The sequence below is a fragment of the Trematomus bernacchii genome, unplaced genomic scaffold (genome assembly GCF_902827165.1).
Source record: "Trematomus bernacchii unplaced genomic scaffold, fTreBer1.1, whole genome shotgun sequence".
In the NCBI taxonomy this organism is placed as follows: Eukaryota; Metazoa; Chordata; class Actinopteri; order Perciformes; family Nototheniidae; genus Trematomus; species Trematomus bernacchii.
Genome location: NW_022987573.1, coordinates 2,438,444 through 2,455,168, shown reverse-complemented (window position 1 = coordinate 2,455,168; position 16,725 = coordinate 2,438,444). Strand labels below are relative to the sequence as shown.

Genomic DNA, 16,725 nt, shown 5'->3' with positions numbered 1-16,725 from the left:
TACCCAGTCCTGCAGACATCTTTGAAACAAAGCCACAGATTCGCAACATTCAAGACGAAATAACCCGTGGGAAGGTATTGGATCAATAGACAGTCAAAAATAAATTATATAAAAAATATCTTTGAACAGAATATCATTTATATCATTATTAGAAACAGTTCAAACCAGGTATTTAGCCTCTATTTTATTACCAAACCAGAAAAATAGACCCTGCTTTGTGTGGCGAATGTGTCAGCCCGCGTCTGCGCCGTAGCGCTACAGCAACGGTTGCCCCTTTTGTTCAACCGAGTTCCTGAATTATTCCCAACACAATGCAACGATCTGGATATTAAATTGATTTATAAACACGTTTCACAGCACCTACGCTTCCATTGAATCTAATCTGGAGTTATCTAAATGAACAAAAAATCGATCTGCAAACCGTCCGATCTGTGAGAGGTTTCCGAAGCACGCAGTCTTGAGGAACGTGGAGTAGTAAGTGTTTATAACGTTAGATCTGTAGCGACTGAAGCCTTGTTTTGTAGGAGAATATGATCACACTTTGACAATAAATGGTAATTAATGGTGTATATTTGTATTGATTTTAATATTCCGTCTTAACCCAATGTGCCCTGTAAACCCGGAGTAACCAGTACAGCCCAGATGCATAAACAAGCTTGGCTATTTTCCTCGCATCGCACAGCATTTCAGAGCTATTGCGCTACACAGGGAATGATAATTAAATGGTTTATCTACATTAGCTGTTTGAATAAACAATATACCTGATCCCATATGCAGTAGTAGTGGTATAACCTCGTGAAATCAGATGTAATAGTGACATTTCGCTGCTCAGTATTAGGTATTCACAGGGTGAGGTCATTGTGGAGGGAAACACTGTAAGATGTTGAATGGTCATCTAAGTAACATTCATACTGCTGTGTATCTAACTTCAGACACGTGTTCATTATTTGCTATTAATTATATTAAAAATATTATGCAACCTTTAAGTAACACCCCTTTTGTGTAGGTAACGTCTGCCCTGTGAAAGCAGCTATGATTTTAACCCACTTATAATGAAGCACTGTGCGTCTATAAAGATACACAATAATGTAAGAAAGCGTTGGCTTCATTGTATCGTTAATTCGTGAGTAGAAGCTGAGCTTTTTTTCTGTGTAGCTTTTGCAGTTTCGACAGTGAACTGGTGTTGTTGTTTGCTAGCTGCTGTTAGCTTGCTTGGCTAAAGGGTTCATTGTGTGAGGAGAAAGCATCAGAAACATGCTAAAGCTAACGATAGCTGGCATATAAAGTCCTGTGGTTAGTTTTGGGATCTTTTTATTGTCGTGTGCACTGTTGTTTTAGCCAGAATTGATGGGCTGTAAACAAGTTGTAATTTGCTAACTAGCCTTACTGTTATGCTGTTTGTGCCACTGCACGTTATCCGGACATAACTGTCATTGGCAAGGAACAGAAGCCTAAATATTGACCTAAATTGCACCTGTGACTGTGTGACAAAACATAACAATTTGTTTCCCACTGGGATTGAGGGATATGGTCACGTGACTACAACATAACAGGTGCACAGTCTGAATGAACGCCTGGACTGGTGTCTCTAACTGCTTCAATTCAGTAACAGTAGGTCTTCTCTACCTAATGTATTGTAATTAAATCTCATCTGATTCACCCATGGTCCTCCTTTGTGTCCCTGTCTTTCAGATGTAAACTGGAACAGCATCTGTCCCAGCAGTGGCTGTTGGCACAATGGGGCTGGACTTTGATGTAAAGACGTTCTGTCACAACCTGCGGGCCACCAAGCCCCCTTATGAGTGCCCTGTGGAGTCCTGCCGTAAGGTCTACAAGAGCTACAGTGGCATTGAGTATCACCTGTACCACTATGACCATGACAACCCAACTCCTGCACAGACTGTTCCCCAGAAAAAGAGAAAGGGACGGCCTCCTCGCGCCTCATTGGCTGGCTCAGGGGATACGGACGATGGTGGAGGTAACGGTGGTGGGGGACTGGGGCACGGGGGGAACACGCCTGGTAGCCCCAACCAGTCTGATCACTCTAACTCTCCGGGCAGGGAGACAATGACTTATGCCCAGGCACAGCGCATGGTGGAGCTGGACTTCCAAGGACGCATCCACCGCATCAGCATCTTTGAGAACATTGACGTGGTGTCAGAGGAAGATAGTGATGCAGAGGATGCTCCAACATCCGGAACTGGTGGTGGTGGTGGAGGGGTTTGTAACGGTAGCGACGGCGGAGGCAGCGAGGTAGGAGGTGGTGGCAAGGACCGGACAGATATCCCCTCCTCTAATGGCGGCAAGTCCACCCCAAAGTCTGGAAAACATAAGAGTAAAGAAAAGAAGAAGGACGGTTCATCTCATCATCACAGCGCTCAGTCCGGCCCTGCAATCAAGCTCCCTGAGGCGGTGTTCAGAGAGCTGGACCAGGAGAGACCTGAAGCCCCTCCTCGACCGGCATCTTACTACAGGTCTGCATAGAGAGTTATAATGTCAATCATTAATACCTGTATAGCATGTATGATAATTAGAAGCTGGAATATTGGTAATTGTACATGTCAGGCAATTCAAAGATAAAGGCAGGCACATAATAATAGGGTGCACGTACACAGGAGGCATCTTTGTTATACAGAAATATATGTCATGAATATTTGCAGCACACATACAAGTTTTCATTTGTACAGCTAATTGTGTATGTATAACGAAAAGCCTTTGACTAGATTTTTCATTATTATTATATCCTCCTTTTACAGAAAGTATCATTTGTTGCTATAGCTTTAATCCCAATTATAACACTTGTTTTCTACCCATAAGATAGATAAGATAGGACTTTATTTATCCCGAAGGAAATTGTTGTGCCAGAGCAGCATAATAATAAAACTGTACACTATACATATATTTATATTAATTACATATACTACTATGTAATTAATATACACATTATTTCCTGCTCTGGGGTTCAGGTACATTGACAAGTCTGTGGAGGAGCTGGATGAGGAGGTAGAGTACGACATTGATGAAGAAGACTACATCTGGCTGGACATCATGAACGACAAGCGGCGGCGCGACGGTGTCACTCCCATTCCTCAGGAGGTCTTTGAGTATCTCATGGACCGCCTAGAGAAGGAGTCTTACTTTGAGAGCCACAACAAGGTACATGAATTTGGCATCTGACGGGAAGAATTTTTTTTTTTTTTAACATTGAAACATATATGAATTCTTCCAACTCTAGAATTCTTCCAACTCTTCCTTATCCTCTTTTCCCCCAGGCTGACCCCAGCACCCTAATCGATGAAGATGCTGTCTGCTGCATCTGTAACGATGGGGAGTGTCAGAACAGCAATGTGATCCTTTTCTGCGACATGTGTAACCTGGCAGTTCACCAAGAGTGCTACGGTGTGCCCTACATCCCAGAGGGCCAGTGGTTATGTCGGCGCTGCCTTCAGTCGCCGAGTCGAGCTGTGGACTGCGCTCTCTGCCCCAACAAGGGAGGCGCCTTCAAACAGACAGACGATGCACGCTGGGCGCATGTTGTCTGTGCCCTCTGGATCCCAGAGGTAAAGTCACACACTCCATGCCTGCTCCATCAGAACTACATAAGCTTGCAGATATTGAGGTGCTCTGCATTGTGCTGTGTTGCTCACTGCTATTAGTATTTGTCTGTTTCCTTCAGAACAAAAGTTGCTTTATATTTAGTCGTTGGGAAAATTATTTATTTATCATTATTATCTGATGCATAGAAAAGTCCAGGCCTGTGAGCACGATGTATCTTTTTAGTGCACATATGTGGATGGCTGTTTTGGCAGAGTTTGGACAATGTGGAGTGCAAGTGGTTTGATAAAAAGTGCTAGATGCATAATTTATATAACGAAAAACACTCCGACTAATAAAATAACATCAGCGTTAGTAGAGCTCAGCCAGTCTGTTGTCTTGTTATACTAAGTGATGAAATAAAAATACATTTTGCTGTCTTTCCTCAGGTCTGTTTTGCCAACACAGTCTTCCTGGAGCCGATAGACAGTATTGAGCACATTCCCCCCGCACGCTGGAAGCTCACCTGCTACATCTGCAAGCAGCGAGGTTCAGGTGCCTGCATCCAGTGTCACAAAGCCAACTGTTACACAGCCTTCCACGTCACCTGCGCTCAGCAGGCGGGCCTCTACATGAAAATGGAGCCGGTCAGAGAGACGGGGGCCAACGGCACTTCTTTTAGTGTACGAAAGACAGCTTACTGTGACATCCACACGCCGCCAGGATCAGCACGACCTCTTGCAGGAGTAGGCGGCGCAAGCATGGGTTCCTCCCACAGCGAAGGAGAGCTGGAGGAGGATGACGAGCCGAGCATTTGCCACGATGATGACTCCAAGGGCTGGAGCTCTGAGCGAGCCAAGAGGGCGAAAGCCAAGTCCAGGCTGAAGATGAAAAGAGCGAGGAAGATCTTAGCTGAGAGGAGAGCTGCAGCGCCAGTGGTGTCTGTGCCCTGCATACCCCCCCACAGGTGCTTACACACTATGTTTGCCTGTATTGTGTGTTCTCCAAAGCTTGTGCTAAACTGTATGTGGATAAGTAGTACCAACATTATCACATACTAGGACGACTTAGGGTACTGTGGTTGGCATCTCTGAATGTTCTAGAACAGGGGTGTCAAACTCAATTTCATCGCGGGCCTCATTAGCATTATGGTTACACTCAAAGGGCCGGTTGTAACTATATAAATATACAGTACCAGTCAAAAGTTTGGACACACCTTCTCATTCGAAGGTTTTTATTTATTTTAATAATTTTCTACATTGTAGATCAATACTAAATACATACAAACTATAAAAGAACACATGGAATTATCTAGTAAACAAAAAAGTGTTACAAAATCCAGAATATGATATATATTTTAGATTCTTCAAATTAGCCCCCTTTTGCCTTGATGACAGCTTTGCACACTCTTGGCTTCTCTATATACATATATAAATATATAATGTATATTAAATTATGTATTATTACAATATTGGCTCTGCATTGGATTATTATCAGTTCTGGTAATAACTTCATAGATAACTACGTCTGAAAGCAGAAGTCTAGGGCAAATAATTGAAAGCAAATATTCAACAATTACACCAATTGTATTGTATATAATATTCTTTGCAAGCTCTTGCGGGCCACATAACATGAGGTCGCGGGCCGGATTTGGCCCACGGGCCTTGAGTTTGACACCCCTGCTCTAGAAAGATAACATAAGATAAGATAAGATGTACTTATCTTACCTCAAATTAAAACAAGGCATTGCACATCATGTGAAAATAAAAAGAGTAGAAAATAAGCAAACATAAAATATAATAATCTCAAAATAGAAAATATAACAGGACTAAAAAGTCAAATATATACATGTTGACAATGTCTGTCCAATGAACACTATGAAGGGCCAGCTAACAGAATTTAGTAGGATATTAGAAGTGCTGTTCTGTTAAACACAACAACAAAAAAAGAATATAGAAGACTTTCCTGGTAACAATGAAGAAAGTTTTGCAAATATAACAGTTGAGTACAACAGTTAATGTATTGTTTGTTTCTTTGCAGGCTGAGCAAAATCACCAGTAACCTGACTGTACCCAGGAAGAGCCAGTTCATGCAGCGCCTCCACAGCTACTGGACCCTGAAGAGGCAGAGTCGTAACGGCGTGCCTCTGCTACGCCGGCTACAAACCCACCTGCAGTCCCAACGACACATTGAGCCCCTCTCACCACCAACTCCAGAACAACTCCCCTCGGAGCCTTGTGACATTGTAAAGAAGACACCATTCAGCTACACGTTTTAGTCACTTATATTCTGTCATTCAGTTGTCTAACATGGCTATGGGTTTGTGCGTGTTGGTGTTGCAGATGGACGACGAGGAGAAACCCTGTGCTCTGAAGGAGCAGCTGAAGGCCTGGCAGAGACTGAGACACGACCTGGAGAGAGCCCGGCTGCTGGTGGAGCTCATACGCAAGAGGGAAAAACTCAAAAGGGAGACGGTGAGACATAAACACCTTCTAGTTTTGTCAATGCCAGGTATCAAAACCCTACGTGCCCCTGTGTAGATAACACCACCTCAATAATTAGGTCCAAATAATAAACAAATATTCATACAATGTAAAAGCTATATACAATAATACACTTTATTTGTATAGCACCTTTTATGCATCAAGCAGCCCAAAGTGCTTTACAGAACAAGAAAAACAATATTAAAATAAATACAGAACAAGATAAAACATCTACAGTGATCCTAATGAAAGTCACTCGAATTAAAGCTGACAAGAAATTAAAATAGGTTAAAATAATTTTAAAATACGTTGATGTCCTCAGGGTCATAAAAGTAATTCACTATTTTATTACAATCTACCTGAGAGCACACGCAGCAACTCATCAATCCACAATTTAAGCGTGCCACCCAAATGAAATATGTGCACTGCCAGTCTGCTGCCAGCTTAGTGTCCATACATATGAGTGTGTGGGTACATTTGAATTGAATTTCTAAACACATGCAAAGTGGTTACTACACAGAGTTCTCTATGTTTAATCAGCAGGTGTACATTGCTAATGAATTGTGTGTGTGTGTTCAGATTAAAGTGCAGCAGATGGCGCTGGAGATGCAGCTGACGCCCTTCCTGGTGCTGCTGAGGAGCACGTTGGAGCAGCTACAGGAGAGAGACATCAACAACTTCTTCACTGACCCTGTTCCGCTGGCAGAGGTAAACGCACACACTCAAACACACTCAGGAGGTGTGCATGTTCTCTTTAGTGATGGGTCCTCATTCCATATCACTGTCCACTCCTACCGCTTTTAATTAAATTGTAACTTTATTATTTGCCCCTCTTGTTTGTTTGTTTGTTCACCATGTAAAGCGGCCTTGGGTCCCTTAAGGCGCTATACAAATGTAATCTATTTTTTATTATTATTAGTGTTAATCTTATTACTGATTACATTGAAATAATATTTGTCTCCTCAGTGTATTAGTATATCATGTTTAATGTTATTGATATACAGTATATATCTTATTATGTCTTTATCCATATGATTTCTAATTGTTATGATCATATTATGAAAGAGATATCTCTGTATATTAATATATAAGCTGTTATTTTGCCCATTATTTCATATTGTTAGCAGCATCAAATCCCAGTATTGGTCATGGGACTTCTTTGACCTGTCGACGTTCGCTCTGACTTCTATCGACACACACTGAAAAATCTCATACATAATCAGGAGCTTATCAAAATATTCCTCCTCCTGATCTCTACCCTCCAGGTGCCAGACTACCTGGACCACATCGACACTCCAATGGACTTCCAGACCATGTGGAACCTGCTGGAGTCCCATCGCTACCTCACGTTTGAGGCCTTTGAGTCAGACTTTGGCCTCATCGTCAACAACTGTCTCAAGTACAACGCCAAGGACACAGTCTTCTACCGCGCGGCGCTGCGGCTCAGAGAGATGGGGGGGTCCGTCATCAGAACTGCCCGACGCCACGCTGAGCGGATAGGCTTCGACTATGAGGCGGGCTTACACCTCCCCCGTGAGCCGAGCCCTGACAGCCAGCGAGACCAAGACCGAGACAGAGAGAGGGAGCGAGAACGGGAACGAGAGCGAGAACGAGAACGGGAACGGGAACGGGAGCGAGAAAGGGAGCGAAGCAGAGACAGAGACAGAGATCGAGACAGAGACAGAGATCGCGACAGAGACAGAGACAGAGATCGAGACAGGCCATTGTCTTCTAATGAAGAGGGTGAGTGAACCTCTTCACTTTGGCTGGGGATTTATGGTAGCAAAAAGCATTATTTTCTCAAGCAACAAAGTGAAAGAATATTGTAAGAGAGGAAAAATATATTTTTATATTGCAAAATTGACTTTGGCAAAGAGAACATTCAGCTCGTCTGACCACATTTACTGGCCAACTGACACCCTGCATTTTGGGGCAAAACAATGTTCACATTGTTGTAGAATTATGCTTTTCAGGAACAAGTATTACTGTTATTACTGTAGGGGAATTTGGGTGATATCGAAATGTGAGATACAAGTTAAAACAGGCAAACCACGAGTAACCACGAGTCATGTGTGTAGTAAAGATTAAGGAAAATAAGGAAATAAGAGTTAGAAGTTTCGCTTTCAGGGCTGAACTTGGTTATTGTAGGTTTTTCTTCTCTTTTCTTTCACTGATCAAATCTCAATAACATTTCTTGTCATGAGCATATAGCACTGGAACAGTATTATAAATATATGGAGTAAGATGCTGAAAGCAAATATATTGAAGAGAAAAAACTTCTTAAACACAGTAGCATCTTCACCCATTTAGTTGCTTAAAACATACATGTTGCTTTAATAAACCTGGTTCTTACTAATTCCACGCTGTAAATACAACTTCTTTACATCTGTTTTACTAGATTAAGTTGTCTCGTTGGGCATATGTCATAAGAAAATACCATTAGAACTACTTATAAACAACCTCAGATTAAGTCTGATGAATCAGACATTAACATAATGTTTGTTATCTAGTCACATAGTAATTGTATCAGGAAACAACCAACATCCTTGTAAATTCCCCTTAATGTTGAACTTCCCCCATGTTCATACACTTTCTCTGAAGATGTCTAACAGGTTTTCTCCCCCTGCCTCTCTCAGAGGTGCTCCTACCGGAGAACAGGCGGCGGCTGCCTCTGGACGAGCAGCTGCACTACCTGCAGGTGCGCCTCGATGAGGTCAGCTCAGGGAAGCACAGCATTGGTCAGTCTCGTCGAGCCAAAGCTCTGAGAAAGGAGATCAGCGTCATCAAGAGGAAGCTTGTGCACCAGCAGGAGGGGGGCTCTGGGATGGGGGGCCGGGACTCTGTGGGAGGAGACCGGGGTTCACTCCCCCATCACCCGTCTTCTTCGGGACACCACGATGAAGGGGGGGAAAGCAGCAGCCAGGAGATCGGTGAAAAAGGTGCGTCTAGGGAAAATATCAAGCACTCACCCCTTGTCACCTTCAATTATTTAAGTACAAACAAACAAATCATTAAATTAAACTTTATAAACAGCAACACTATATCAAAACATCCATTTACAAACTCTCAGACAACACGTGCAGTATAATCCAAGTCTCAAAAATCATTAAATAAATTATGTTTTCTTTAAGAATTGTACGTAACGTAGGGTGAGTAATTGAAGTTCATTTTGGGGTCATGTGTTCCTTGAATGTGCATGAAAAAATAAAATAGCTATTAAATATTCTGTCATTTAAACCCATAAACCCGTCTCCTCCACCAGACATGAGTGTGTCCTCATCGGCCCTGGCTCCAGAGGTGGGCCGTCGGACATCTGTCCTCTTCTCCAAAAAGAACCAAAAAATTGCTGGACCTCCGAAAAGGCCAGGTCGCCCCCCGAAGAACCGGGACGCTGGCTACGCTGTGGGGTTGCAAAGCCCCATCGGCCCCCCCCAGCTGCCCATGCTGTCCCCCAGCAGGCCGAGGAAAAGACCCCGCAGCCCCCGCAGCAGCTCCAGCTCCGACAGCGACAGTGACAACGACGACATGCTGCCAGGTAGCTTGAATAAATGCACATTAAAGGTCCCATGTCATGCTTTTCCGGTTATTACCCGTCCCCTTGTGTGTTATGAAGGTTTTTCTGCATGTAAACGGTCTGCAAAGTCACAAACCCTCAAAGTACACCCTGTAGCGAGTAAAACTCTAACACAGAAAAGACCTGTCTATGCTGCCCCAGAACGCCTCGTTGGAGATTTCTCTTTTTCCATTGTTTTCTTCCTGGGTATGGTGACGTGCCCATACCCAAATGGACCCTTTGGTCCAAATGGACCAATCCGTGGAGCCGTTACGTTAAGTCCGTGGATTGGTCCAAATGGACCAATCCGCGGACTTCCTCACACACACACACTCAATCTTTTCTCAGCTGCAGCTCCGCCGATTTCTCCTCCCTGAGACGGCGGGACGCGGCGAGGCTGTGAGTCTGTGTGTGAGCACACACATAAACTCCCAGCCAGGCTGCGGGTGTGTGTGTGTGTGTGTGTGCTCGGGCTGGTTTCGGGCTGGGTTTCGCTGTGTCTTGCTGTCTCGCAGACGGCCACTGGGCTCACAGGGAGGGGTGGCAGGAGCTCCAACAAGCCGTTTAGGACAGAGAGTGAATACACATACTATACAGAGATGCTGTATGAGAAACCAATGTGAGTTTGGAAAATTGCACAATATAAATCTATTTTAGTATACCTCAACAATGGAATTATGATCAGTAGAAATGGCCATGACATGGGACCTTTAAACGTTTATTACAGCGTCTCAGTCACACACACTGACCTCACTCTCTGCACTCCTCAGGTTTGCCAACTAACGGTTTCAACGGGGGAACCCAGCCAGTAAAGGAGAGCTTCTGTGTGTACCGCAGTGAGTCTCGTCTCCCTCGATCCAGCTCAGACTCTGAGTCCACCACCAGCAGCAGCAGCAGCGCGGCCTCAGACAGGACCAGGTGAATATATAGCACACATTTCCAAGTATGGCTCACTCCCAGCGCTCTCATAAGCCATAGCTAGCGAATAACACGAGACACATGAGCAGCACTGGCTTCATAAGGTGATATCATGTCAGGGCAGTGTGTAAGCTTGTGGAGGAGTTGTTCTGCCTTCAAAAGACCCACACATCACTTTGTGCAGCTCTAAAATAACAGTTTGACATGTTGCTTATTAAGCGTACTTGCTTTCAAGTGACTTCCTGGAGTCTTGTCATCACTTTGATGTTAGTATCCACCAAGCTGAGACTCCAGGAAGTCACCAAGAAACGGTTCAAACATGCAAATCCTTGTAAAACATTATCTGGTGGTTTTTTACGTTGTCGTTTATCTACAGAAACCAAGATAAAGTGTGTTAACTATTAAGCTTTTGGACATTTGAAAGGCATGATACAGGCAAGCTATATTTCCTGATCTCTTTAAAATAAGCTAAGAGAGTTAAATAAGTTATTCAACCATCAGTTTTCTGCTCAAACTGTCACTATATATTGACAGTAATGCATTAGACAGATAATTTCTGTGGAAAAAATGATGTCCCCCTCCCACCTCCCCCGCTCACTTCCAATGAAATTGGAGTCAGTGTCTGATCAGAAGAAAATGTGGTACACTGAAATATGAATCATGATTCTGTTACAGCAATGCTTATTTCTCAACGCAAAGATTTCAGAAACATATTTTAGTGCACTGTTCAGCTTTTAAAATTAGAACTTTTTGTTTTGTGAATCTGAATCTGAATCTTGTAAATACACTTTGATTAAAGTAGAAAACTACAAGATAATACGTTTACCTGCAACTACTAAAGCATGTGAGTGTTAACAGCAATAGCATCTTTTACAGATTGAATTAAAGTGTATTCCTGTCTCTCCTCTCTCAGTACGACCCCCTCTAAGCAGGGCAGAGGGAAGGCGTCGTTCTCCCGCTCGGCCTTCCAGGAGGACAGCAGTGAGGAGACGTCGGGCACTGAAAACGATTCCTACTCCGTTGGAGGATCGCGGCCCGTTTCACATTGTAAGCACACTGTCGTTATTACGTTTTTTTTATGTAGACGGTAAGTGTCTTCTCAGAACTATTTGAATATGAATGCAGATGGTTATTCAGTACAGCCAAACAGCGATTTGTTTTGCGTGTGTAACCAATCTGATATGATTGGGACCTTTTTTCAGTCATTTTTTATTTGATCTGATTTGACTCTCAATTACCAGTGGAAACATATATAATGTTGTCGTGATACTGTATCAGTAAGTACTTATCAAAACGATCTAACTGACATTTGTTTAAGGTTGTTCTGTGACTAATCATGTTTTTTCCTGGGGGCAAATGTTGTATTTTTCTCAAATGGCACTAAGACCATTTGTTTAGCCCCGACCCAGCACTCAAGTCTTGTAGGATCTCACCCAGCCTAGTTGCCCCATTACAGAAACAGATTATAATTACAACATTTGGCTCACACCTTTAAAAAGGAAAGGGATTTAGTTTGTAATGTAATCTCAGAGCAGATAGATTATGTAGAGAACCTTGGTTTAGCTAGAGGATGCACAACGGAGATTGTCTTCCTGTTCCTGTTTACTTACACCTCAGTGGTGCGGGGTCGGGCCCGGTCAGGATGCTGGATGACTTCTGATGATTATTCTTCTCTTGAAGCTCTGGACCTGGTGTGGGCCAAGTGCAGAGGCTATCCTTCATATCCGGCTCTGGTGAGAAACAAGTGGACACTGCAGAAAGCACAGACTAAGTAAGGGCACGCTGCAGCTTAACGACTGGGTGTCTCACGGTCCTCTTCTCTTCCTTAGATAATTGACCCTAAGATGCCCAGGGAGGGGGTTTTCCACCGGGGCGTCCCAATCCCTGTCCCACCTTTGGATGTGCTGAAACTAGGGGAGCAGATGACCCAGGAGGCCCGGGAGCACCTATTCCTGGTGCTCTTCTTTGACAACAAGAGAACATGGTCAGTGCTCTGCTCATCTTCTCTTCTCTTTTTGTTTTAATAAGTTGTATTGTCATCATTATCAATCAAGGTCGTTTCTTCTTTGTTCGTTTTTTTTCTCCCCCTTAAAGGGGACCTATCATGCAAAATGCACTTTTGTACGTCTTTTATACATGAATATGTGTCCCCGGTGTTCCAGGGAACTCACCAAGTGTCAGAAAACACAACCCTCTCTATTTTCCTCCATACCCAAATCTCTAAAAAAAGGGGCTGCAACGGATCTGATAAAAACTGATCCAGATTTGAACACTTTACTGACATCAGGAAAGTGGCGCTACGGCTATTGGGCCAACTCTCCACCTATCAGGGGAATGTGGGGTTGGGCCACGGCCGGCCATTGCCGCTCGAAAGCGCTGGAGACGCTGTAGTACATATGCCAGGCCTGTAAGTGGCGCTGTAGTCTGCCACAAAAGCAGCGAAGAAGACTTGGTTACCATGGTTACCCTTCTGTTTATTCTCCGCTGTGGCTTTTTTTCTCCCTCCCCGTCGAGGCAAGCACTGTAATTCTCTCCGGTTAGTCCACCAGCAGATGACAAACACCCACCTCTCCGCCTCTTCCAAGGAACGAGGGGACCGTGCGGCAGAGTTTCAGTTTCAGTTTCTAAGATGTCCGTTAAAGTTTAAATCTTCCGGACAAAATTAGAAAAGTGCCGGTCAAAGGTCTTCTTTGTTATTTATTGAGCTTTAAAACAAATGAATAATGACTCTATATAGGCTATAATAAAACACGGAGGACGGAGATCTCTTTTTCTCCCCCTCTTCTGACAGCCCAGCAGCTGATCAGAGCGGCTCCCCTCTCCTGCAGGGGGGCGTGGTCAGCTGCAGCTCAGAAAATCAGACCCGTAGACGGCAAACAACACATAGAGCGAAATGAGGCATGGCTAAAATGCATGATCTGTTTGGTATTTCGAAAACAGAAACGTATAAATATACCTTATATAGGTATGGCCCTACAATATATCATTTAAATATAGCATGATAGGTTTCCTTTAAATGATGAGTACAGTAAAACACAAAACACAAGCATAACAGGCCTCCTAGTTACTGGAGGTGTGCACAAACATCACTCTGGCAGTAGTTAAAAGGAAACCGCACTATTTTTTCAAGCGCGGAACACACGCAGAAATAGGTCAGCTGTGTTTTTTAAAGCGGGAGGGGAAATACAGTTCGTATTTTAGGTCATGGTTTGCCGCGCCATCACATATGTTCCTTTTTAAGTTCGAAGAAAAACAAAAGTATGAGAAACATAATGACAACAGGAAGTCTTGATGATCCTCTTAGAAGTTGAACTGCTGACCCAGGAATTATTCAATTTAGATCAGGGGTGTCAAACTCAAGGCCCGGGGGCCAAATCCGGCCTGTGACTTCATTTTATGTGGCCCCACAAGAGCTTGCAAAGAATATAATATGTTTATTATAAGGTTAAATACCGATTTACAGAAGCACGTTGCCCATAAACTACATGTAGCACAATGCATCTCAAATTTCTCAGAATTTGACTTTCTTTCTTCAAAATATTCATTTGTTCTCAGAGTCTGACTTTTTTTTCAAAATGTCACTTGTTTTTTTTGTTTTTTTGACTTTTTTTCCAGAATTTGGCTTTTCTTTTTAAATCATTTTGTGACATTCTTACTGAAGAGACTTATTAAGTTATTACCCTATCCGATAATAATCCAATGCAGAGGCAATAATGTAATATAATACATTATTTTATATATATTCAATATTTATATATGTATTTTTTATAGTCTTGTATATAAAACTGGCCCTTTGAGTGCAACCATGATGCTAATGTGGCCCGAGATGAAATTGAGTTTGACACCCCTGATTTAGATAGAGAGATAGAGAGAGAGATAGAGAGAGAGATAGGTACTTTATTTATCCCAATTTGGAAAATGTTTGCGTTGCAGCAGCATAACAATTGTTTTCATAAGAGAAACTAAGACACAGAAATAAACAGTCCAATATATTTCAGAAATATAAATAATATAGCATTAAAAAGTTAAAAGATAAAAAATATATATACATGTGGAAATAGACATTTCCAGTAACAAATATAATGCAGGAAATTATTGTGCAAGAATGGATTATTCAATATTAAATAGAATATGAATGTAAAATGTCCTCCATCCTGCACATTACATTTTATTATCTGCAGAGGAACTGTTCTTATTTTGATTTTATTAAAAATGTATTAATTGGATATATATTTGTGTGTATTCAGGCAATGGCTACCGCGCTCTAAGCTGGTGCCGCTTGGGGTGGACCAGGAACTGGACAAGGAGAAAATGCTGGAAGGCCGAAAATCCAACATCCGCAAGTCCGTGCAGGTGGCCTACCACCGCGCCATGCAACACCGCAGCAAGGTGCAGGGAGACCCCAGCAGCGAGACCAGTGACAGTGACTGAAAACACACACAAACACACACACAGGTGTTGGTCCTCCAGGTGTTGTGGAGTATACATTTCTCTATGGAGAGCCCATCCCACCATCACAGAACACAAGAAACAGAGTGGGGGAAAGAACATCCACTACATTGGCCCCAAGACACATCATGCACACTAAGCCGTATTTAATCTGACATGTAAAATATTGTATTTAAGAGAATTGAAAAAAAATTGATAAATAATAATAATAATTATGAAGAAATATGCTATGTTTAAAACCACCAATCAAAAAATTCCTAGTATTATGGTCGATATGTTTAATAAGAAATGAGATGGTGGTTTACAGACTTCAAAAAAGTAACACATTGTTACACTATTATGCCTCTCACTTTCATTCTTACACATGTCATTTTAAATTTCAACAAGGAAATGCATGTGGTATTATTCACAGATTGTGGAGCACATCTTCACATCCACTGCCCACCGCTCAAAACAAACTCAAAAAAACGAACATGCCTGGTGCTAGTGTCCAGTCATTCGCGGCGGAGCACAAAGAGAGACTGACTTGTGGGCAACCCAACGATAATGTTATTTATTCTGCTTACTCCAAGGTCCACAAGCTCCTTTTCATCATGGACTACTTCTAATCACTCCTGCTACACAAGACATCATTGTGTGGTCCTTTTTTTTTTGTCTTTCACTCTGTGTTCATCATGTTTTTACGGTTTTGTTAACGTACGTCTGTCACACAGGCCGCTGGTCAATGAATAATGAGGACTAAACACATGATCGCCTCACTGTCTGTCTTAGTCTCAGGCTGATGGCTTTAGAACTTTTATATATACAGATTGCATAAAGATAGAAGTTTAATAAAAAAATAATTGAGTTTTTTAAACTTGTGGGTTGTGTCGTGATAACTGTGTCTGCAGCTGAGAGGGCACTTTTCACCGTCGGTGTTTTTCCTATTTTCCCTCGTGTGAAACATCCTTGTTTTTTTTGTTCAAATACTACCCCGCCCAATCCTCTCAACTTTTAACAAAGAAGTTGTGAATCTCAAGTGCTTCTCAAGAAAGGTTTAGACTGTTTCTTTCTGATACTTATCATTATTTTATGCTTCTAGGCATTGTGTACGCTCCAAGCTAAAGTCTTACTTCCCTAAACACTCAGGTAAACTTTCTTATTTATTATAAGAGTTGTGTTCCAATCTCCGGCATCTTGTGAATTTATCATGCCTTGCTCAGCACACAGGCTTTCTTTATCATACCTAAGGCAAGGTTTATTTACATAGCACATTTTAACAAGGCGATTCAAAGTGCTTTCCAAAAAACATATAAAGATAACATGCACCTTATTTCAATACATTAAAAGCCAAGAGGAGTACAAAATAAAACAAGCTTAAAAAATAATACTAATTTAAAAATAAAAGCATAAAAGTTGTGGTGCAGTGTAAGATATGAATTGATTTAATTGAAAACAGACCTATCCCTGGAGACGAATGTAGCAGCAGAAAATACATGTATGTTGGCACTAAAACCTTCAGTGCTTTATAAAACAACGGTAGTATTTTGAAGTCAACGCAACCTAGGTGGGTTAAATCACGGAGAATTTTTGCATTGTGCACACTTATTGGTTAAACAACCATTTCCATTTAATATTTGTTGCCATTGATGGACTGGTGTTCATGATCAGTTGCTACATGAGCCCATTTTACCTATCATGACAAACAATGTGAATTTCCTCACCCCAAACCATAGATTTTGATCAATCTTTTCCGTGCACGGAAGATCCCCCACCCATCTGAAACACTTACTCACCACAAACTTGATG

The 16,725-nt window shown here is 42.3% G+C and overlaps 1 protein-coding gene across 4 annotated transcripts; it reads left to right on the top strand.

Annotated features, from left to right (window-relative positions):
- Positions 1 to 251: 251 nt before the first annotated feature.
- On the top strand, positions 252 to 15,793 carry brpf1 (bromodomain and PHD finger containing, 1). Of its 4 annotated transcripts, none has more exons than XM_034126319.1 (16): positions 252 to 474; positions 1,693 to 2,474; positions 2,967 to 3,156; positions 3,273 to 3,560; positions 3,984 to 4,501; positions 5,575 to 5,779; positions 5,877 to 6,008; positions 6,597 to 6,725; positions 7,283 to 7,760; positions 8,654 to 8,956; positions 9,280 to 9,552; positions 10,341 to 10,488; positions 11,402 to 11,535; positions 12,169 to 12,221; positions 12,318 to 12,472; positions 14,736 to 15,793. In XM_034126319.1, exons 2-16 carry the CDS (start codon positions 1,738 to 1,740, stop codon positions 14,917 to 14,919), a joined length of 3,927 nt encoding a protein of 1,308 aa, XP_033982210.1. In that variant the 5' UTR covers positions 252 to 474; positions 1,693 to 1,737; the 3' UTR covers positions 14,920 to 15,793. The 4 variants fall into 4 exon arrangements, with proteins under 4 accessions (XP_033982210.1, XP_033982208.1, XP_033982211.1 ...); XM_034126317.1 differs by having other exon boundaries at positions 5,868 to 6,008; XM_034126318.1 differs by lacking the exon at positions 252 to 474 and adding an exon at positions 1,030 to 1,123 and having other exon boundaries at positions 5,868 to 6,008.
- Positions 15,794 to 16,725: the final 932 nt, after the last annotated feature.

What these genes read in the sequence shown, in the direction of transcription:
- brpf1 (XM_034126317.1), top strand. Translation starts at nt 1,738, where the DNA reads ATGGGGCTGGACTTTGATGTAAAGACGTTCTGTCACAACCTGCGGGCC. An exon ending in ACTTTGAGAGCCACAACAAG is followed by an intron (nt 3,157 to 3,272) that starts GTACATGAATTT and finishes CTTTTCCCCCAG; the next exon opens with GCTGACCCCAGCACCCTAAT. An exon ending in ACCCTGTTCCGCTGGCAGAG is followed by an intron (nt 6,726 to 7,282) that starts GTAAACGCACAC and finishes TCTACCCTCCAG; the next exon opens with GTGCCAGACTACCTGGACCA.